General features: G+C 35.0%; 1 protein-coding gene across 2 annotated transcripts; it reads right to left on the minus strand.

Annotated features, from left to right (window-relative positions):
- Window positions 1-3,232: 3,232 nt before the first annotated feature.
- On the minus strand, window positions 3,233-18,338 carry LOC128178533 (DNA annealing helicase and endonuclease ZRANB3-like). 2 transcript variants are annotated; one of them, XM_052845752.1, is made up of 19 exons: window positions 18,168-18,338; window positions 13,770-13,788; window positions 12,862-13,040; window positions 12,377-12,611; window positions 11,749-11,867; window positions 10,756-10,900; window positions 9,870-10,022; window positions 9,390-9,629; window positions 8,874-9,053; window positions 8,423-8,587; window positions 7,089-8,298; window positions 6,841-6,962; window positions 6,239-6,369; window positions 5,570-5,690; window positions 5,242-5,340; window positions 4,923-5,066; window positions 4,336-4,439; window positions 3,952-4,060; window positions 3,233-3,584 (listed from the first exon to the last, which is right to left on the minus strand). In XM_052845752.1, the coding sequence occupies exons 1-19, from the start codon at window positions 18,278-18,280 to the stop codon at window positions 3,393-3,395; spliced, it is 3,780 nt and encodes a 1,259-aa protein (XP_052701712.1). In that variant the 5' UTR covers window positions 18,281-18,338; the 3' UTR covers window positions 3,233-3,392. The 2 variants fall into 2 exon arrangements, with proteins under 2 accessions (XP_052701712.1, XP_052701714.1); XM_052845754.1 differs by lacking the exon at window positions 18,168-18,338 and adding an exon at window positions 14,168-14,351.
- Window positions 18,339-23,306: the final 4,968 nt, after the last annotated feature.

The raw sequence follows: 23,306 nt of genomic DNA on the forward strand, positions 1-23,306 counted from the left end.
CTGTTAACTATAATTTACTGTACGACCGATAAATCTAGTTGTTCGACTGTGAAACTATGTTTAGCTCATTTTTGTGCAATCTAATTAAAATAAGATCCTTCACGCTCTCGTGTTTGATATGTCGTTGTGACAGCGACATATCACATACGAGAGCGTGAAGGACCTAATTTTAAATAGATTGATTTTTGGGAATTTGGCCCGCCATAGGAATATGCATGTGTTTTAAAAAATTGATAATAAAAAACCATAACAGAGAAGTAGTTTGAATTTTGATATCACAATACTAGTAGCTCAAATCTCTCCAGAATAGATTTGCGAGCATGGGTTTGGTTGTTTGGTCTGGTCTTGAAATGTCAGGAAGTAGTTGCTGAAAAGTCCGGACTTGGCCAATAGACAATCAGCTGCCGAATTGGATGGACCATCCGGATGAAGTTGTTGAGTTTTGTTGATTATTGATGGAGTCCAGAAGGGCAGTCTGGGCTTGAAATGTGCAAGTCACTGAATGCTCCCTGTAAATGATTGCCATGTTGTTCAAAAGAAGTTGTCAGTACACTGTACGCAGAACCAGTCAAGATTTGCTTGCTGACTGTGACTACTAGATCGAGTTGAAAATTTTAATTTTTGGGAGGAATTTACACTAAATTGGCTCAAAATCATTCACGCAACTTATTATAATTCGATATATATATATATATATATCAAATAATAATATGATTAAAATTTGCTCTACATTAATCAGACACCCCCTTCCTCTGCTACTCAAGTAAGGGGTTAGTCAATGCTCACACGCGATATATTGATAAACTATTTCAGATTTGTATGTACATTTGTATTTTGACATATTTATGTATGGTGTTTAACATAAATATATAGAAGACATTGTATTGAGTGTATTGAAACATACATATATATACTAATTAAATGTTCATGTCTGTCCTAGCTCTTTCAATCATCCAACTCTTTCTTTCTTGTATATGTTTATTGAATGTTTTATGTACATTGGATGTTGTATGTACAATCTTCATGTTGCCCCTTGAGGGCCCTTAATTGGTAAATAAAGAAATTGAAATTTATACATTTTAAAGTTATACATTTTTCTTTTTATAGGTCTTCAGAATTTTTAAATTAAAAAAGAACTGAATAATTAAAGAATTTCGAACAATAAATTGCAGCTCCCCCATAGGATAATCGTTATCGTTACTTACATGCATTATAATTTATGTCAAGTGCATTGGAATTATACATGTATATTCGAAATAAATCTCACGGGCTCTCTAATTAATTATAGCCATATCTTTATTCTAGATTTCACGCATTTAGAATTGAGTTCTAACGCTGATGTGTTAAACTAATGGATTATAAATGAGCTATATTGTTCTGCTTGTGTGCACACCGATTGGACAAAGTTTGAACACGCATAGTTTGTATAGTCCAAATCAAGCTCTGAATCTCACACGGCTAACGACAAACTGTCTTTAATACTAATGTCAACGTTTTGTGGTTTATAACAGAAAACTCGTTCACATTGTAATAATGATGACAAACATGAAACTGTGTTGTTATATTACGAAAGCAGAGTTGAGTAACACAATCTTCAACTCTTTTTCACGTAGTTTAATGAATTGGGGGGGGGGGGGGGTCCAGCTTCTTAGAGTGATGATGCATGGTTTTCATTGCGCGTTTCTATGAACCCATAAAAACCCCGTAAAAATACATACCTATGTAAGTAAATATATTGTTGCTTTTTTAGAATTTTATATTACCGTTGTACTTCGGGGATTTATAGAAAAAACGGTATACTAGAGACTATCTCTCGCTTTCTAAATAATATACATCAATAGATATGGAGTATGAAGTTGTGAAAGATATTTTTAAGACAATCAAGGGTACTTGAGTATTTTATTTCATAGACCATCATTTATTACCCGATTAAAATGAAATAATTGACATTTGAACAAATACAAACGTGAATAATTTATTAACTACTTCATAGATAAAAAATCAAACTAATACATGTATAATTCTAGTTGTCTTTCAGCCATATACTTTCTGTTGTGGGTTCTAGTTCAAGTCTTACTATGTCGACAGTTGATGGGTTCAGCCAATTCATGTTTCCTGAATGACTTCAATGACATTGGAGTTAAATTGTCAGCATGTTAAGTAGCAGGCAAAAAACCACAAATCAAGACCTTCAAGAGTTACCTCTCTTTCTTTTACACCATTGCATGATGTCTATATTCATTTGAACTTCTGTTATATAATGTCACAAAACTGGTTATAGTAAAATCATTATGTACGGTACTTTGTAAATATTTCAATAAAATGACATAAAAATATGACAACTTTGACCCCGGCGACAATTTGCGATTCCTCTTCTTCAAAGTATTTAACATGTTGTTTAATTCGTCAAAGATTATTACAAGTACATACAAATGTATGTGCTTCAAAAATTACCATTTTACCATTATCATTTATCTATTAAATCAAATTGAGTTGATTTCCCCAAAATCGTATGATATTGTAACTCTAGAACGTAGTTCATAGAATTCAATTTAACTGTTTAAGGGCACTACACGCGTACAATACTAGTATCGCAGGTTGTCCATACATTTATTTTCGCGTCGATGTCGCGGTTAAATTTACTAGTGTTCTTAATACACACACACAAAATCTTAAATAAATACATGTGGGTTTCGGACACGCGAACTTACGGCAAAATCTAAAATTAATATCGACATATCAAAACTACAAGCCTCAATGGACCATACAAGTCATAACATCCTGAAAAATGTTATATGAGGTTACCAGACAATCAAAATAACCACAGACCAATTCTTCTTGAACTGCACAATGTACTTAAATTTGCCAAGCGTATCGTAAATGACAGTAAACCCGGACTCATTTCACCTCTGTGATCTTTCTCTTCCTGCTTGGCAATTCAGCCATGTTTAAATTTGCATAACTATTTGCATAATAATGTGTGATGCGATTTATTTAGTGCATCCCCCATAAATGGCACAATTCTTATTCATTTCATGGACAGCACAGGGAACATGGGCAACCCCGGCCCCCCAATACCGGCATTCCTGTACTTAACACGTACATGTACTTCGGAGTACCAAGAAAGACAACTTTAACTAAAACCAGTAAAACATCCAGCAAAGTAACACCCCCCCCCCTAAAAAAAAAAATTATTTCAATTTCTGACAGTTCTATAAACTAAAACATTGACAGCTGTAGTGTAAATTTAATCAATAAAATACTATACAAAAGAAGAATTCCTTGTACAAAGAGAAAATTTCCCCCATTCCATAATTCCATCACATGCATGTATTAATGAATGAAAAAATGTAATATATTCATCACTACACTTTGTTCTCAACAGCCCCTGGTCAAACTGGTTGGAAGAAAGCACTAATGTCAGCCATGCCAGTGGCTGCTCCCAGTTTTCTGACGGTGGCGCGTTTCCTGGCCTGTTCTGCTGTGACCTTCTGATGACACAGAACACACAGAGTCCTGAAGTTGTCAATGTCACACTGTCCCCCTCCCTCCCACACGGGGCGGATGTGGTCCACATGCCAAAACTAAGGAAGATATCAAAATACATGTACTGAGAGCATTCTGATCTCATGCAGAGAATGTTGTTCAAATTACCGGTAATGCTTTGATTTTTTAAGAATACTTTTTTTAAAACAGTATAAAAAGACATGGCCAGGCTTAATAACAAATGGTCATTTAAAATATTCACTGATTATATAATATTATGCCTGGTTTATAGAGCTAAACCAAACCTCAATCCAAAGTTCCTTAACTAACGGTACATGTATATGCTTTTCCCATTACAATCAAAGGTGCATACCCAACAACTGTAAACATATGCTAAAATGCAAAAGTGGAAAAAAGTAAAAATTATTTTTGTACTCAGGAAAAAAAAAAATGATGTACATATACCTGTCCAGCCACAGGATTTCTGACTATGGCCTCCTTCTGCTTTGGATTAAGCTTATCAAACTTACTGCCATGTAGAATATCTACTCTCTTCTGTACATCCTCTGTGTCCCTGTATATACCAAGAAAACCATACAAGAGATGTGTTATTATAGAGGCAGCCACAAAAACCAGTAGTGTTATAGTGAACTCCTACATGTGGTATCTGTTAACAAACATAGTTTAATTTACTTGATTAATTTACCATATTCAGGTTTCATTGAATTAATTTTCAATTTTTGTTGTTAAGTTCATAAAGTCAAGGTTTCATATCAAAATCGCTGACAGTTTTAAAATTTTAGTGATAGGACCACAGATCAAAAATAGAGATATATGTCAAGTAGTGACCTGATTTGTTTGTACAGAGAGTGAGCATCCAGGTGACACAGCTGACACACGCCATGCTCCGCTTCATACACCTGGTCACGGCAGAAACTGGAGTTGGTCTGAATCTGCAGGTGGAAATTTCCATCAATTCACAGTATAACTGAGATTATGATACAAATTGTGATACAATGTTGTAAACTACTGCGGTATCCATTGTTTGTGGGGGACCAATGTTCGTGGGTAACCCTTGCCAACAATTTACATCCCATGAACGTATATATACAAACATTTGTTTAATATTAATCAAAATTATACCGAACTTGCTACCAACAAAATTTCATCCTCAACAAACCAGGAAAATTTTGGCTACCCATGAACATTGACCCACACTAATAAAAATGATTCTACAGAAGTTACCAATACTTAGTGAAATGTAAACATTTCTACAAATCTAAAATTTGAAACATGTATGATTACAATATACATGAAAATACAACAATAGTTCAACATGAAACAATTAGATAGAAGTAGTGATTATACAGAAGCTACAACTTTTGGTACAAATAGTTATGGATTGATTTATAAAAGCTAGTCCATGTACACCTTACCCAGTATTTGTCCATGCATCTCTGAGAACAGAACCTGGTGGCCCATGCTGAGTCAGAGTTTTTCAGGGTCTCTTTATCCAACAACTCATTGTCACAAGGCTTGCTGCAGTTCAGACAGATCGGAATTCCATCTGATGTAGTTGCCTATGAAAACCATTATGTCTATTTAAATATTTCAGAGGTAATTCAGTTAATAGAAATCTTTGGTATTGGTCTGTTTATGTTTGAAGACTACATACCGGTATGAATTTTTGGTTTGGGGTTTGGAGTAATTCTATTTATTAGTCTGGTGAAAAAACGGACTTTAATGGTCGCCTACCTGCATTAAGCTGCTCCCCGAGTGATGAGACCGCTTCACTACCCTGACCCCACCTTGTACTAGGTTGGCTTTGGCCAGGGACTCAGCAGCAATATCCTCCTGTGGTACAGAATGAAGAAAACGACCTCTTAATTTTAAAAAGATTTTCATTAATATAATCAATAGTGTATTATCACCTTTCCATTTTTTTTACCAGGTAATTTCAAGTATGGATGCACTACAGTTCATTCCAAACTTTTTAGTGTGAAAATGCATGTAATTAGAAAGTTTCATGAGAAATAGAGCTAACCCAAAATATCAATATTGCTAAATAATGTTGTGCACCAACCTTAGTTTTGTGGCGGACAGTTGTGATATTTTTGCCACTTTTTAGGGCCTCATACGCCACCAGTGGACTATCAAAGAGCTGCGAGGACTTCACTATCAGTCGTCTCTTTGTTTCTGTTAGACTGGAATTACAATTTTGAAAGTAATTAAATATTTGTTACATGTATACACAGTGCAAGTGGTTATTTACGCATGGGGGGAATTTACACTAATTATGAGGTAAGTTTAAAACCACATAAAATACCCCCAAACGATGCTTAACAAAATCTGATTTTTAGTGTGGTAAATCACGCATCCGCATATTTGATACCTCAATACTGTGTTTTGTTTAACTATAAAAAACAAGTACTTCACCACCAGCATACTGTGGAATCATTTAAATTTCGTGGGGGCCAATTTTCGTGGATTGTGAGTTCTTTGTTCTTTCACAGGGATGTATCAGTAACAAAGATAACTCTTTCTAAAATTGTTTTCGTTGAGGAATTAAATTCTTGGGAGAGAACTACCCACGAATACCACGAAAATTGAGCCACCACAAATATTAATGATTCCACAGTAAATAACCACTTTTACAGTACTTCTAAGTCTTGCAATTTAAATTGGTCCCATTCCTTCTGTCATTCAGTAAAAGAATTGCAATACAAATAAATATTGCTTTTTAAATCAATACCTATTCCATTCCCTCAGGAATTTCTGAACAAGCCGTAGATTGTGTGGATGTAGCAATAGGTCTGGGAGATTCCCTTGGTTGTTCAGTTCCACATCTAATGGCACAAAGTTGGCTCGCAGAGGGGCACCATTCTGTAACAAATCTGTTTTCTTGAATACCATCATGAATATGGAAATAAAGTGTAAGCAGTTTCTCATAATAAATTGTTTTAAACTCCTGCTCAAATTTTGCTCTCTATATCATTATTTTGCCACAAAAAAACCAACTAAGTGAATTTTTTTTTTTATCTGGTCTAACAATAACAGTGTTGACCGGTCTCCTTATCCAACATAAAAACCATGGACCACTACATTACAACTAATGATAGTTGTAGCTGTTTACATGAAATTGTATTCATATCCTTATAACAAAATAACTGACTAGGTATTAAGGCAACATATGATTTGTTTGACCTAAATACAAAAAAGTTGCCCTCAGCCTTAGGTATCATTTTTATCTTCAGGTCCATATGTTTGCCCTAAAATTCAGTCAGTAGCTGTATTATTGATCTGAGATTTTCTTAGCTCTTTTTTTTCCACATAATATCATATTGAGCTGCATACCTCATCATATAGATATATTCTACTTGTGTAAGCACTGCATTTGAAGTGAAAGCTCTTGAAAACAGGAACATTGGAAATATCTCTGACGATGATCTTCTCTTTACTCGCTGCAGATTCTTCCTCTACAAGAAGTAAGGTAATGATAAATGGTGAATGGTCAAAGTTGGTCTAATATATATAGTGCACTACATTTTTATTGTTTGCAGACTATAAACAAACACATTAAACAGCCAAGAAACCTTTCTTACTTGGAGGATGAGGTTCTTGATCAAAATCATCATCAAACATTTCGTCTAAGTCCTCAGTTGCTTCAGTGTCATCCAAGACCCCCTCTGTTCCATCCACTAGAGTATCGTTAGGTTGGGGTGACAGCTGAGAGAAGGACACATCTTCCTCCGTGAGCTCTCCACTACTGGCAACTTCACCCTCACTGTCCGTCATCTTCATTTCACTCTCCTCATCTCCATATCTACCTGGGGTACCTGTTGTCTGTGAAACAGCTGAATCAAGGTCACTTCTTACAGAGTCTTGTGACAAATGGTTATCTTCATCTATACTTGACTTGGAAGATGGAGTGTAGGTCTCCAGGAAAAACGTTCTTCTCCTATTCGACTTCACAGGTGACTCTTTCTCAAAACTCTTTTGATTAGCTAGGTTGTCTTTGTCTTTAGAATTCCATATTGAATTTCTATTGCTATTTGCACCAGGTAAGACGTCATTCCAAGTTGAATTTAAACTATCCTGGGACTCAGTTACATGTGAGCTTTGAGATTCTGATAAACCTTCATTAATAAAGTAATCATTATTACATTGTGAAACACTGTTGTCTTCCTCTGAACAGGCCTTCTTTTCATTGCCAAGTGGGTCTAGGAGATCAGGTAAATTTTTCTCTTTATTGTCATAATTAGAATCATCCTTTTCATTGCCCAAAGTATCTGGGAAATCAGATATATTTTCCTTTTCTTCATCACAACTAGAATTCAATGACTTGGATTTCTTTTGCTTTGGAGTGTTACAAATTTCACAGAAAGGGAGATCAGCATGATTTAAGAAAGTGCACCCTGTGCATCCCCAGGATTCACTTAATTCATCCTTTTTCTTTGCTTTTGATGATGTTTTGGTGAATTTTTTCTTATTTTGGACAAAGTCATCTTCATCTTGTATACCATTCTCTTTTGAGAAGAATAATCTTTTGCTTTTAACTTTAGGTTTACATGCCTTCTTCATAAGATCCACCACTGAATTGGGAGGTTTCCTTTCTTTCTCTGCAGAGAGTGAATTATTTCCAGTTTCGCTGATCGTAGTCTCCTCTTCATCACTATCAATGACTTCTACAATATCTTCATTATTCTGTGAGCTGTTGAGATGTTTCTTTCTTTTCTTCATTGAACAGTTGTCCTCCCTTTTCCTTTTCTTTCCACTATTTATAAAATCCAGAATTGATGGTTGATACTTTGGCTGAAATTGGAGTGAAAAACACAATATAGTCTAATTGAAAGAAAAAAATGTCACTAAAAGTGTGTTTTTTCTTGCCATAGATAATTACTGGTATGCAAGTGTTAACAGTGTGAAAGTTTCTTACCTGTTGGGAAGAGAAAATGGCAGCAAAGTCTGTGTTGATAGCCTCCTCAGCTGATGGTGCCTTGTAGACGTCAGCTGTGGACAGGAGCTCCACCTGGTACTTATCTCCCTTGTCTGCCTTCATCAGCTGCTTCTGACCATTCAGGGCAGTGGTGGTCACAATCGTCTTTCAAACAATAAATGGACCAAGTATACACAATTAGTTTTTGGATTATCCATTATAATATCCATATTTTGTTTGTGGGAAATATCCAAGTTAAAATTCCATTTTTTGATGACTTGCCTTTCCTTTCTCCAGAAACAGAAAGGAATTATGATTCGTTACATTTTCCATTTTGCAAATACATGTAGCTTGCTACATCCATTTATCAACTTCACTTTATTACAAATTTTAAATCAGATAGCCCTTTCAACAATATACAGAAAGAAATGGAATAAAATCCAAATCATACCTTTCTGCAAATGGCTGACCAGACCCATTCATCCATAGTGTCTTTGGCCACCAGGTAGTGGATGGAAACACACCTGGTCTGTCCGATCCTGTGGGCGCGGTCCTCACACTGAATCAGTACCCCTGGGGTCCAGTACATCTCTGCAAATACCACCAGTGTGGCCTTGGTGAAAGTCAGGCCCTGAAAACCAGCACAGCTTATAAATCTGAGGCATAATTAGCAAATCTGGTGTTCACGAGTGCTCATTAAAATCCCCATACCTGTAACACAAATTTTGGCAAGTGCTTGCAAGCACGTAATCTGCTAACACTTCTCTGATTCAGACTTCAATTTACCTATTCTTTACAACTTAGAAATATGATTACACAAAAAATATTTATCATATTTTTCAAGAGTCAACACATTTTTTATCATGATTATTATATGACCTTTAAAAAAATACCATTTACACAAAAACGCTCCTTACAATCAGTCCCCTCCTCCGTTCCAAAAACAAACAAAGAATCATGAACTAACCACTCCTGCTGCTAAGATGCTCAATATTGCGACTCTAGTGTCTGGATCTGACTGGAACTGCTGCACATACAGCTGTCTGTCGGACGGTTTGGTATCCCCGTCAATCCGTACAAACTTTACGTCGTGTTCCATCAGCGTCTGTTGTAGGCCGTTCATCATGGCCCGGTGGTAAGCAAAGACCAGAAACTTCAGGTTCTTGTTGTCACACAACATGGCTACATATTCTCTAGCAGGACCTATCTAAAATCAAGTTTTGGATACATGTTATTTTAATCATAGTTAAATCAACTGTCAATATTGTGATTAATGCAAAGTATTTACTACTTGCCATACAATAATGAAAAGAATGGCTGAAATATATAACCTAAGGGCCCCAAAAAAAGATATTTATTTACTACCTGGTAATTTAAAAGAAAGGTGATTTCAGTAACTGATATTTCATGTTTTACTTTCAGGTACATTAGATTCCATTTTGTTCACCTTTGCCTCCCCACTCAGTTGATAGAGCTTCTGTATGAGACTCAGTGTATTGGATGAACAGCCTTCATTGGCCACCGTCTGAAGAACAGTGTCCACCTGACATCTGTCTCTCTTCATGGAGGACTTCAGTTCCTGGAAGGTCTTCTGAATGTCCTGAATTATAAGCATGCAATTTATTAGTAAACATTGTAATTTCTCAAGAAAAGGAGTTAATAATAGGAGTTTATCAGTACTGGGGGGGGGGGGGGGGGGATCAACCAAGTTTATCCCATCTTATTTACATGTACACCAGTGTAACACCATCATTTCAATACATCTATTATTCTAATCATTCTCAAAATTCTTTGGCATCTTAGCAAGTCTTTCTTAAAAAAAACCTCTGCCAGTTCTGATTTTTAAAATTCTTTCATGAAACTGAACATAGTACCCCGGTACTGTAATTTTCTAATATTAGGCGAGTACTTAATTCCATGATCCCGCTGTTTTGAGTCAAATCACGAGAATATAAAATCGCGAACGCAGAACTTTTATCTACATATCTTATTGTTTTTAACTCTAAGAAAATAATAGCAACATTTTAAATTCCGCGAAAGGTGCTTTTCGCGATTTTACGCGGATATTAATTCCTTGCGTTTAATTAGGAATCTACAGTATTCATACAGTTGTCATTCATATGTTTTTACAGTAACTGGTTCCCTATTTAGTAAGCTATAAAATCAAATGACAACAAGTCTAAGTCATCCCTAAAGAGAAAGTGAAGACTTAAAAGTTTAAATATTGACTTTCACACTTAATATGAAACAAGATATCATTAAAAGTTACTGTTCTTGCTCAATATACAATAATGTCACTGATCATGTAAAATTAATTACTGGTAATAATGTACCTTGCTGACTTGAGAATCTTTTAGCTGAAATAATATTTGTTGTCTTTGCTTTGCAGGCAGCTGAGTGAGGACATCATCTTTCATTCTACGTATCATGAGAACATCCCTCAGTTTTTTCTGAAGTTCCTCCAAGTTACAGGCTCCACTATCCGTAAATAAAGAAAACAAATCTTCCAACTATCATATTAACTAATTTTTGTCACCTTCCCACGCCTTCAATGCACAAAAAAGAGCTGTGTTTTTTAAAAAAAGATCTGATTTAAGAAACTGATTGTAATGAATACAAAGTTGGCAAATACAAAGTGGGGGGTAACATTGTATTCCGGAGCCAATGGGCAAAAAAGATGGGAAAATTTAATCTGTATACCAAAATCAGAGACATAAATAACAGAGATCGGCAACTCCGCCATTAGCGCGTTTTGTTGTTGAAAAATGGTATGGGACCAACCTTACTTTGAGAACTACATTTTAGTGAATTGAAAAAATGATCTTAAACCGAAAGTTTATTGTGTTTATGAAAAATGTGCATAGGTTTAAGACATTTTTGAAACAAAAAATTGAAAAATAAGATAAGTATATAGAAAATATATTGGCCAGCTATAAAACATTGGCGAAATCTCGGACAAGGGGTAGCCAAAATGCCTCCTAAAACTCCTCTTTTAAAATTGTTTATATGACATAAACTCATGAAAATATGATATTTTGAATGTTTTGGTAATAGGATTTAGCTGTTTATATTTCGATATAATTGTTTATTTGAAAGAAACACTTATTTTTACTGGGAACACTTTACAATAGGGACCGCGGGATTTCACGAGATTTCGATCAGCTGCCAATCTCTGTTATTTATGTCTCTGACCAATATTTAAGATATTGATACTTTATTTTGTGATAAACCATTGAAAAACTGGTTCTGACAAATTTTCATGACTTCTCATTCAAATAGCTGTTCGAATATCAAAACAGGATCTTGAGGTATAAGTTAGTTCTTACTCAACATTTCTCTTGCGGATTTTGCCAAAATGCTGGATCTTGGCATCACAAAAGTGTGCAGTGTAGGTCCACCAGCTACCAAACTTGTTGGGACAAATGGCATCAATTTGGGAGAAAAGCTGCAAGTATATAAGTCAAGTTTCACAATACACTATTTATAAAATCTCATACTGTATATGATTCACTATAACATGTACAATAAGAGGTGCAATTATGCAGGTAAATAATCAAGAACTATAGAAAGAAATATGTCCATAAAACATGGATGTACTGTTTGTAGTACATTTACATGTATATTGCAACATGAACAGAAATGTATCTTTGATGTGAATTGATATTCAAATATCATAGAAAAGGAATAATCTTTTTTTTCAGCTTAGAGCCAGCACCATACTGTAGAATCCTTATTTAACGAGAGTACTTAATTCCGCGATTCAACCCTTTTGCATCAAATTGCGAGAATGTAAAATAACAAACACCAAATTTTTATCAAAGTTCATTTTAGTTGATATCTGTTTGAAAATAAAAGCGAAATATTGAAATCCGTGAGGTGTGCTACTGTGATATGAATTCCTCCCGTTTAATTAGGAATCTACAGTACTCCTACCCTAATCCATCAGTAACCCACCTCCACAGGTTTGGACAGTGAAGGGGTCCCAGACAGAAGAATGCGTCGGTTTGCAGCCCTGATCAGAGGTCCAATAGCCTTACAGGAGGCCGTCTTTATGTTTCTTATGTAGTGAGACTCATCTACAATCACCACCTGAAATTTCTGATTGGTCAGAGCCTGAAGAACAACTCGACTGGTGGCTTTTGACAGAAGACCATATGTAGCAATGACAATCTTGGCATCCTGAATCCCACTGAAATGAAAATAAATTCATGTACATGTATATTTGTACTGCTTTAAAAGAAATCAATTTTTCTGAAAACAATGTTTTTTGTCTGCAACCAGTAAATCTGAAATAAAGCAGAGGAGACATTTTTTAACTTGTGATGAACAAATCTTCAACAGCAAATCTGGACCCTTCATACTCTTGAAAGTCTTACTGTATGAAAACAATTTTATTTTCCTAAAGTAAACTCCCTAATGACTTGTTCTACAAAGATCACCTGGCATCGTTCCCTGTCTGTACCATAAAGATGTCCTCCGGGCTTGTGTCTGGGAACCACTTCTCTATTTCTTCCACCCAGCAGAACCTGAGGGAGGAAGGCACGATGATCAGCAAGGGCCACTCTGACTGATAGAGGTAAGCCACCGACAGGGCCTGTAACGTCTTGCCCAGCCCCATCTAAACAGAAAAGTCACTAAGTTTAAACTATCTTGTTACCCCAATCTCAACTTACCAGGCCTTTCATACAAACAGAAAAATACCACAAATATATGATCTTTACATCCATGACAACCCCTCATTGTAAATATACCTTGATTAACCTATATATACTGAGATTTGAGCAAACCTTCATCAAATTCAATTAAATAGCCTTAAATAAACGAAAAGAGAGACTTTCAATACAGCAAACTGATGGGAGGCAACTCCATTTTGCACAAAATTTGAACATTCTCTAAAGTAAATGCCATTCAAAAAGAGCCTGAACAATTTTGATTGACATTTCCTTTAAAATTTGTAGTTCAAATATGGTATAATCTAACACAGATAAAGAGCATTACTGAGCCCAATGAGATGAGGCATCATCTTTATGATAACACCTTTATCATATGTGTAAGAGAGGACCAGTAGTAACTTAGATATTGCTATCAAAGGGCATCTGCTCCAAAAACCTTAACTTTCTCCCGCATCTGAAATTTATGGCTCAGATTCAGCATCCAAGTCTTAAAGTCCATAGGTAGGTCCAGATTCACCGTCCATGCAAGTTTGGTGAAGATAGGACAAGTAATAACTTACATACCGGACCTGCTCCAAAAACTTTTATCAGGTCTAGATGCTGTGCCACGGGTAAAGTATAAGCTCACCCCCGACTCATTCTCAGTTTTAACTAAAATGTTGAAGAAAACATACCTCGTCTGCAATAAGGCATCTAGAAAAAAGAAATAAAGCAAACGTTTAATATTTCAAACATCATCGTCAGTTAACAAAATGAATAAACAAAGTTTCATTTCCTGAGAAATGACGTGGTCATCATTCAATTATAAAATCATTCATTAAATTTTCTGGAAATCATATATGTGACTGTGTAACCCTTGGAGCCAGAGCATAATTAATGAACGTTAACACTGAGTGTAACAGAAGAGGAGGAATGACCACAACTAGGCGTGAACTCCAGACCCTTCAGTTTAAAAACCAACCCTCTATTGACTGAGCTAAAGGGTTAACCCCTAAATATAGCTAGTGCTAGTAGAGGCGTCATGGTATTGAGTCTATAGAAATAACAGAAATTCGTCAAAGAAGTCCCACACCTTTGAAATGATGCACTTTTTTCCTCAGGAAATTGTAATCCTGTTCCAAAATGAACAAGATTAGCCTCCCGTTGGTAGGTCAAATAGGAAAATAGATGTACAGAACAGGTATTTGATCACCAAATGAAGAAAACCCAACTGACAGAGCAATTGTTCCCAACTTGATCAGGTTGGGCACACTTACCGCATTGAGGAATGACTACGCTAAACGGGAACTATTCCCCGTTTCAGTAATAAAAAAACTCCCGCAAATGCGGGATTTTGACACGCTTTTCCATTCACATCTTGTTTTCTTTAAACTGAACAATAAGTGCAAGAATATTTTTATTATCAACAAGGACCCACTTACTATTTGTATGCTTCAAATTTGAACATTCATAGCTGCGTTTCAGTGAATTCCAGTAACAAACAAAATCTATTCAGTAAATTTCTTACGGTAGCCTCTATGGATAATAATGTGGTTATTCTGTACACATGTTTAGTTGTACATAGAATTATTCGTTCAATATTTTTTTTCATTTTTTATCAAAATATGGAACAATAATTTCTGTTAATCATTGTTTGGTTTTGACTTGAAGTTTCTTCTAAATAAGCATAGTTTAATATCATTTTCTTTTAAACTGTAGTTTACGATATGTGTTAAAAGCATTGCTGGTACAAGCTTCCGTAGTTTTCATGGTCTTCCCGAGATCAAAATATATAATCCAAAATAAACAATTTCTGCATTTATTTTTAAATTTTTCTTGCATGGTCAAGTTGTGTCTACTCAATGAACACAAAACTCTGAAATTTTGGGGATTTTAGGCAGTAAACAGGTCCAGTACAATCTCCAGATTTAGCTATATAGCTTGAAAAAGCTGTATAGCTTTATAAAGCTATTCAAAATAGCTTAATTAAGCTATTTATATGCAGTTTTTGAAGAAAATATTTATTGTAAGAAATGGACGAAAAATCGCAATTAACTTGGTACTCATATTTGCGCCATTGATCATTATAAACTTGACCCAAATTAAAGATAGTTTTAACACTGCAGCTTTTAAACACTTTTAAACAAAAAATATACCCATTGTTTGGGTAACTGTTCACCACTTTGTGTGCAATGAGGCATGGATAAGTATGATTTCTTCTCATTGTGATAAATTATTACCAATCAATTATCTTGTTCACCATAACTGACCTCCTTTATATTTCATTCAAGAAGTAACTGTGTGGTCATGAATCAGTTGCCCCAAAACTTTTAGTGCAAAGTCTCTTAAGGAGATGCAAACTTATGAGTAATCTTTACCAGTCTAGACCAACTCCAAAAACGGAGTCAACGGAAGTGAATTTCTGCAAGCATTTTGGACTCCGTTTTGGGAGTCTACGCATGCGCACTGGTACAAAATATGGCGATTTTTCGATGAAAACATGGGGTCAACAAGAAATCGTCTTGCAAAGTGCTGCATGTGTTGGCAGACTTCTAACATGTTTTAAAAGACCCAGGATATAATTTACTATCGATCGTATTTGCACGAAATATGGGTTTATTTGCACTTAAGAAAGTTATTTCTCTTCGAAGTTGGACGTTTGGACGATGCTTAAAAAGTGATATTTTTGTGTTTTTCATGGAATTTAATCGTTAATAAAAGGTAAATTGCATTAAATTTTACTTCTTTCGTATTTTGTTACAATTTAAAATCACCCAACATACAAATTGATAAGTGCATAAACGAAAAAAGCTTCGAATACTAACAAAAACTGGTTGCTCTAGCGATGATTAAAAAACCTCTTTTTGGTATCTAAAAAATAGGATTTATTGTTTGGAAGCCCAGAAAATAAAACAAATTGTCACTCTAGATTCAATAACTCTTTAAATTGAACTGATAATTATCATCAAATCAATTATAATCACTCGCGGCATTTGCGATGTTAGGGAACCATGTTAAATACATAATTATTCAAGATAATTGGATAATTTAGCATGAAAAAGATTAAAATGAGACTATACTTTTAACAAACAATGATAAATAAACATATCCAAGCGTTAAATTTATTTCAAAACAGTTATAGTTGTGCGTGATCGAAGTTTTGGGTGAATTTTTCATTTTAAAAATTAATCTTACATAATACAAGTAAACGGTTGTGAACATATGACATTAACATGACACATAAACGTTCAGAAATGTTTTTGAAAGTTTAGAATTAATTTTTGTCGTGTTTTTGGCCAATTTTAGAGATTTATTTAGAACTAAGGGACATAACTCGCACGTTGTTTACATTAGAAACGCCATTTTACCGCAATGCATGATGGAGCCAAAGACTCCGTTTTGGGAGTTAACTCCGTTTTGGGAGTCCCGTCTAGACTGTTTACATGCATTTTTTACAGAACAGTTCAAAGTTGAAAATTATCACTGCACTAAACTGTGATTTTTTATACATACTGAAATAATTACACATTTAAGAAAAATGTATGACAAAATAGCTAAATGAAGCTACTCTGAATAGCTTAATAAAGCTATTTAGCTTATTCAAGCTATATAGCTAAATCTGGAGATTGTACTGGACCTGGTAAAAGCAAACTATCAATGGAAAATGTACGATCAATGCCAGAATACTCACGATTTTCACTAGTTCAAAATCGTCTCATATTTGTTTGCAGCTGTGGAGGACTAAAGTTTTAGGCCACGAAGGTCAGTTGTATAAAGTACTTTTGCACCACATTGCATTTCTCATGCGCTTATTTTTACTTAAGTGGGATTTTTTATTTATTTAGCATACATCGAGAAAATCCCGTTTTTTTTTATTACTGAAACGGGGAATAGTGTCCGTTTAGCGTAATCATTCCTCAATGCGGTAAGTGTGCCCAACCTGTTGATGCGATTTACAGTCAAGTCGTACACAGACCAACTCGTATACAGGTCAACTCGTATACAAAATTTTCCGCATAAAAAAACGAAAGTCAACTCGTATACAAAAATTTCCGCATAAAAAACTAAAAGTCAACTCGTAAACAAAAATTCCGCATATAGGTATGCTAAACCGAAAGTCAACTCGTATACCGGTACAAAAAATTCCCGTACATTCATTTACAATGAAAAATTGATATGAAAAATTCCAATTCAGCTCCAATATTAATTAGTTTGATTAACCAGTATGTCTTTTTAAAGTAGGCAATAGATTGCTAGCCGTATATCTGTCTATTTAATTTTAAATATGTTTTATTGAATATTACAAAAGTCACATATATATATATATAATTATTTAAAGAAATTTCATATGTGACTTTTATATTCACTTTTCATTTTTCACTCATTATATGAATAAACAAATTTTTAACTTATAAATCAATGGTATATTACAAGTTTACAGTTCGTCGACAGGAATTTAAACACACAGGTTCGTACCATGTTGAAAGAAGTTTGGGAAATGACATATAAAAGCGGAAAGTTGGATTTATTTTTTTCAAACAAAATAATGCCGGGGGAGTATCTTAATTAGCCTTTGAGAAGACATCCGTTTGGAGAAGCAAGAGACACCGCGCTTGTTGTTTTAACAAATATTGTTTTAATGTGTAGAAATAATTACCAAATAATAATGATTGGATTGACATAATTAATAATCGTAAATTTTTGTTTTTGTAATTTCACATCGTTACCGAGCATAATGATAATGCACAATTATACCTGTATGAATTTACTACGTTTTGTTTCTAACTTTTTGTATACGAGTTGACTTTCAAATTATGGTGATTTTTTGTATAAGAGTTGACTTTCGGTTAAATATACGGGAATTTTGTATACGAGTTGACTTTCGATTAGGTATACGGGAATTTTTTGTATACGAGTTGACTTTCGCTTTTTTATGCGGAAATTTTGTATACGAGTTGACCTGTATACGAGTTGGTCTGTGTACGACTTGACCAGACACCGTTGATGCCAATGATGGTACAAGGGAGCAATATTCCGTTTTAGTTTTTTTCCTGATTCGAAACCGTGTGTATTACTCTAAGATTGTTACAAACCTTCCATTCTTTTCCAGTGCATACCTTATGCCATCTTTTTGAAATGGCATAAGCTGGTCTGCCAATTTGGTTGGGAGTTTCTTTAGAGCCTGGAAACTGTCTGCTTTTGTCATTTCTTTCTCCCGCTTAGTCTCGATGAAACTTACTTTTGATATGTACAGTATAATCCCGTCTGATAAAGCGATTAAACGACTAGGATTTGTATTTAAGGTAATACTAAAACCCGTAATGTCAATTAGACCGCGACTTACTGATTTTAACTGCTTGGGACATAAATTCTTCAGTGTTTAAAGTAATTGGGGGTTTTTTTTGTTAAAATGTTGAAAATTCACTTTTTAATTTTTTGTTTAAAATTTTTAACACGTTAAAGGGGTTAGGTTTTTTTTTCATATATGGAATGTAATCAACTTCTTTCCAGTTCATACATTTGCAAATACTATGCAAGTACTATTATTATAACGATGGTAGATTCGTTAAGATAGTACTAACAACCGGGGTATCAAGTTTAGTTTTATTAAGTTGGGATGAATGTGATAACATCCACTGCATCAAAGGTAAAAAAAAAAAATAAAAAAAAAAACCTTAATTAGCCAAATTGCATAAATAAAAGTTTTCATTCATGCAACTTGATGCGCTATAAACGACTAGCTTTATTAATAATGTCCACTGCCAACGGTACAATTTTCTGCCAGTTGAACTTCTTTATTAGATCAAAAGAAAAAATTAACTTAATTTTCGTGTGTACGATTTACCGCGTAACTTTCGCTATGATGCAACCTTTTCGCGAATAAACGGGGATCTGTACACCGTTAGTAGACGCTGTGGACCGTAAGAATGCAGGCCATCTTCATTAAATACAAAAATGAAACCTTTTCTTACATCCTATATGAATATTTTAAAACATGTGCATGTATATGTACTAAAATTGACTTAATGTTCAAACGAACATAAATTATTTATAAATTAAAAACTCAAACACATATGTAGGAACTGCTTCGCATGCGTCTGTGCAACAGACTTGATTTTAATTCAAAATTTTTACAAGTATGTTCATTTAATCTTCTGGTTCATAATCAACATTCTACAATATAAAAAATAAAACATTAGATACATGTAGTACACAGTAAACGTAAAGGGAGGGGGGGGCTGTTGCACGTAAAGCAGCGAAACCTCGAATGACTTTAATTCCCTAATACCTGGGTTGCGTTCAAGATCGTAAGCTAGCCTAGCCGCTAGGTAGATATTCGTAGCCTAAATATTTTATGCTAAGCATCAAATTCAAGATGGCCACCTTAGTTACCAATTTATAACAAACATGAAATCTATTTAGTTAGTGATATTTTGTTTATCCCTTAAGTTATATTAAATTTTAACATGTATATTTTCGCTTGAAATTAACAAATTTTGTCGATGTAATTAGTCTTTAGTTGAATATTTCCAACTTCAAATCTGAGACCTAGCGGCTAACCTAGCGGTCTGTTCAATAGACCTAGATATCTACGACCTAGCGGCTAGGCTAGCTGCTACGATCTTGAACGCAGTCCTGTACACAGGTAAACTACCTGTTCCGCACGAGTACACTAAACCCCGTATACTCGTCAATAAACCAAACGAAATCGTTATACTATAAATAACACCGGAAACAATAACAACACGTGTTTCCCTTACCATTTATAAATATATATAAATGAACAAAAGTTACACAGTCGTTGCATGGTAGTTTCATTAAAAAATATCATTCATCCCTACAACTAGTACTTGCATTTGTTGGTATGTACATGTTTATTCACACTACAAAAGAACTACTTTATCCTTATATTGGAGTTGAGTCAAATGTATGTCAAGTTTTGTCAATTTTTACTACGCATTTCATCAAAAACTAGTTTTAGGTCTGTAGCTCCCGGTCTGAACAAATTCCGATGGAATATATGGGATATAAAGCTACATCAAACTCTGAACCTTCTTGTGAGGCCGAAGAATTGTCCTGGTGCCAAAGTCTTAACAATTATAAAGACTCATCTGACTGATAAGTTTTTGAGAAGATTTTAAAAGATTAACTCTATATATTCCTATGTAAAACTTGAACACCCCCCCCCCCAATGTGGCCCCACCCTACCCCCAGGGATCATGATTTTCACAACTTTGAACCTACACTACCTGAGGATAATTCCACACAAGTTTCAGCTTTCCTGGCTGATTAGTTTCTGAGAAGAAGATTTTTAAATTTTTACTCTATATATTCCTATGTAAAACTTTGACCCCCCCCATTGTGGCCCCACCCCAACCCCGGGGGTCATGATTTTCCCAACTTTGAATCTACACTACCTGAGGATGCTTCCACACAAGTTTCAGATTTAATGGATGATTAGTCTCTGAGAAGAAGATTTTTAAAGATTTACTTTATATATTCCTATGTTAAACTTTGACCCCCCTATTGTGGCCCCACCCACCTCCAGGGATCATGATTTTCACAACTTTGAATCTACACTACCTGAGAATGCTTCCACACAAGTTTCAGCTTTCATGGCTGATTAGTTTCTGAGAAAAAGATTTTTAAAGATTTACTCAATATATTACTATGTAAAACTTTGACCCCCAATGTCGTCCCACCCTACCCCCGGGGATCATGATTTTCACAACTTTGAATCTACACTACCCGAGGATTATTCCACACAAGTTTCAGCTTTCCTGGCTGATTAGTTTCTGTAAAGAAGAATTTTAGAGATTTACTTTATATATTCCTATGTAAAACTTCGACCCCCCCCCCCCCATTGTGGCCCTCCCCTACCCCTGGGGGTCATGATTTTCACAACCTGGAATCTACACTACCTGAGGATGCTTCCACAAAAGTTTCAGCTTTCCTGGCTGATTAGTTTCTTGAAAGAAGATTTTTAGAGATTTACTTTATATATTCCTATGTAAAACTTCGACCCCCCCCCCCCTATTGTGACCCCACCCACCTCCAGGGATCATGATTTTCACAACTTTCAATCTACACACCTGAGGATGCTTCCACACAAGTTTCAGCTTTCCTGGCTGATTAGTTTCTCAGAAGAAGATTTTTAAAGATTTACTTTATATATTCCTATGTAAAACTTCGACCCCCATTGTGGCCCCACCATACCCCCGGGGTTCATGATTTTCACAACTTTGAATCTACAATACCTGAGGATGCTTCCACACAAATTTCAGATTTAATGGATGATTAGTCTCTGAGAAGAAGATTTTTAAAGATTTACTTTATATATTCCTATGTAAAACTTTGACCCCCATTGTGGCCCCATCCTACCCCCGGGGGTCATGAATTTCACAACTTTGAATCTACACTACCTGAGGATGCTTCCACACCAGTTTCAGCTTTCCTGGCTTTATGGTTTTCGAGATTTTTGAAAATTTCTCGAAATTTTTCATTAATTTCTAATTATCTCCCCTTGAAAACGGGTATTGCCCTTAATTTTCACAACTTTGAATCCCCTTTGCCTTAGGATGATTTGTGCCAAGTTTGGTTGAAATTGGCCCAGTAGTTCTTGAGAAGATGTTGAAAATGTGAAAAGTTTACGGACAGACGGACGGACAGACGGAAGACAGACAAAATGTCATCAGAAAAGCTCACTTTAGCTTTCAGCTCAGGTGAGCTAAAAATGAAAAAGGGTGTCGTACAATCTTTGATTAAACATAAATGATTTCATACATTTACAAAAATATCATTTGAAAGGACTATCATCTATTGTTTATAAAAGTATGAACTGAAATAATACAAAGGTATTTAAAATTGTCTATAAAAAGTAATTTAAAATCTATTACTTTATGTACGAAAGGTTTGCTTTTATTTTCGAAAGTTTACAACACATCGCGAAGATTTGAATTCATTTGCAAAATGTTCACGTATTTTTTCTGCAATGTTCGCTACGTACACATTGCAATGCTCGCTACCTTCATTTATGGGTTTATAGCCGCATGAACCACAACAGAAAGCTTATTTGATTTAGCAGGCATAGTACGTATCTGCAAACTTTGTATTCATTTGGTATATATAACTGTTTTAAGGTATCCGATCCGTACTAGGACCTAATTTTCTATCCTTAAATTATTATCCATTCATGTATTAAATATTCTATTATTTAATTCGAAGCAGTTTAGAGTGGAAAATGATTTAGCAAGAGAAATTTTCAAAAATGTTATTAATTAAGCACTTATTAATTAATGAAGATTGCATAAAGGTCTATGAGGACAAGGAATTAAAAAAAAATAAATATTATATAAGAATATCAATAAATGCTTTGGCGGATGATGTAATTCTACAGATGTAATCGTTAGAATAGAAAAAACTATTGAAAACAATTTTATATCAGATCGATTTTTTTTTTTGAATTGATATATTAATAGATTAAAAGCAAAGGGGGAGGGCAAATCTTCAAGAACAAGAAAAGGTAATTTATAAGTACACATTCCCCTCTTACTTATACTTAAGCCTGAATACCTAAGAATACTGAGTATTAAGCCCATAAATTTTATCTGTTAATATGCATCCAGATTCAATGAATCTGATGCTAATGAATCTGGGACAATTTTGGATCGGATACCTTAAAATCATGCAGTCATATTGTCTTTATGGCAAACCCTCCCAGGCACGTAGCATCAGGGGGGGGGGGGGGGCGGGGGGGGGGGGCTCCCTTTTTCTCGCAGCAACTATTTTTTTAAAATTTACATATAAAAAATTGAATTATCATGGCGTTGCCCCCCCCCCCCTTTTTCTGGAGGATGTAAAAAATTAATATGAAAATAAGGAAATTAGGATTGAAATTGAAGTTATATACTACGCCAGCCCCCCCCCCCCCCCCCCCTTACGGATTAGGATTTTGAAGATTTATAGTCTTCCATGTAGTCGCACGCGCACACTTCGCGTACTTGTTGGCCGGACTGATATGCATACCCAATTAAACAAGTGATTAACTCAGTGAGGACACCATATACCCAGATTACCTATGGTGTAAGCATCTCGAGAAAATGAAGCAGCACACATATCTGGGAAATTTAATGTTGAATCTAAAAGGTGGTGCATTTACATTTAAACATATGTTAAACTTATCAATAAACTTAATTTCCAATGCAATTTTCCCATTGAAGTTATGGAGTTAT

This window comes from Crassostrea angulata, chromosome 3 (assembly GCF_025612915.1).
Source record: "Crassostrea angulata isolate pt1a10 chromosome 3, ASM2561291v2, whole genome shotgun sequence".
Taxonomy (NCBI): Eukaryota; Metazoa; Mollusca; class Bivalvia; order Ostreida; family Ostreidae; genus Magallana; species Magallana angulata.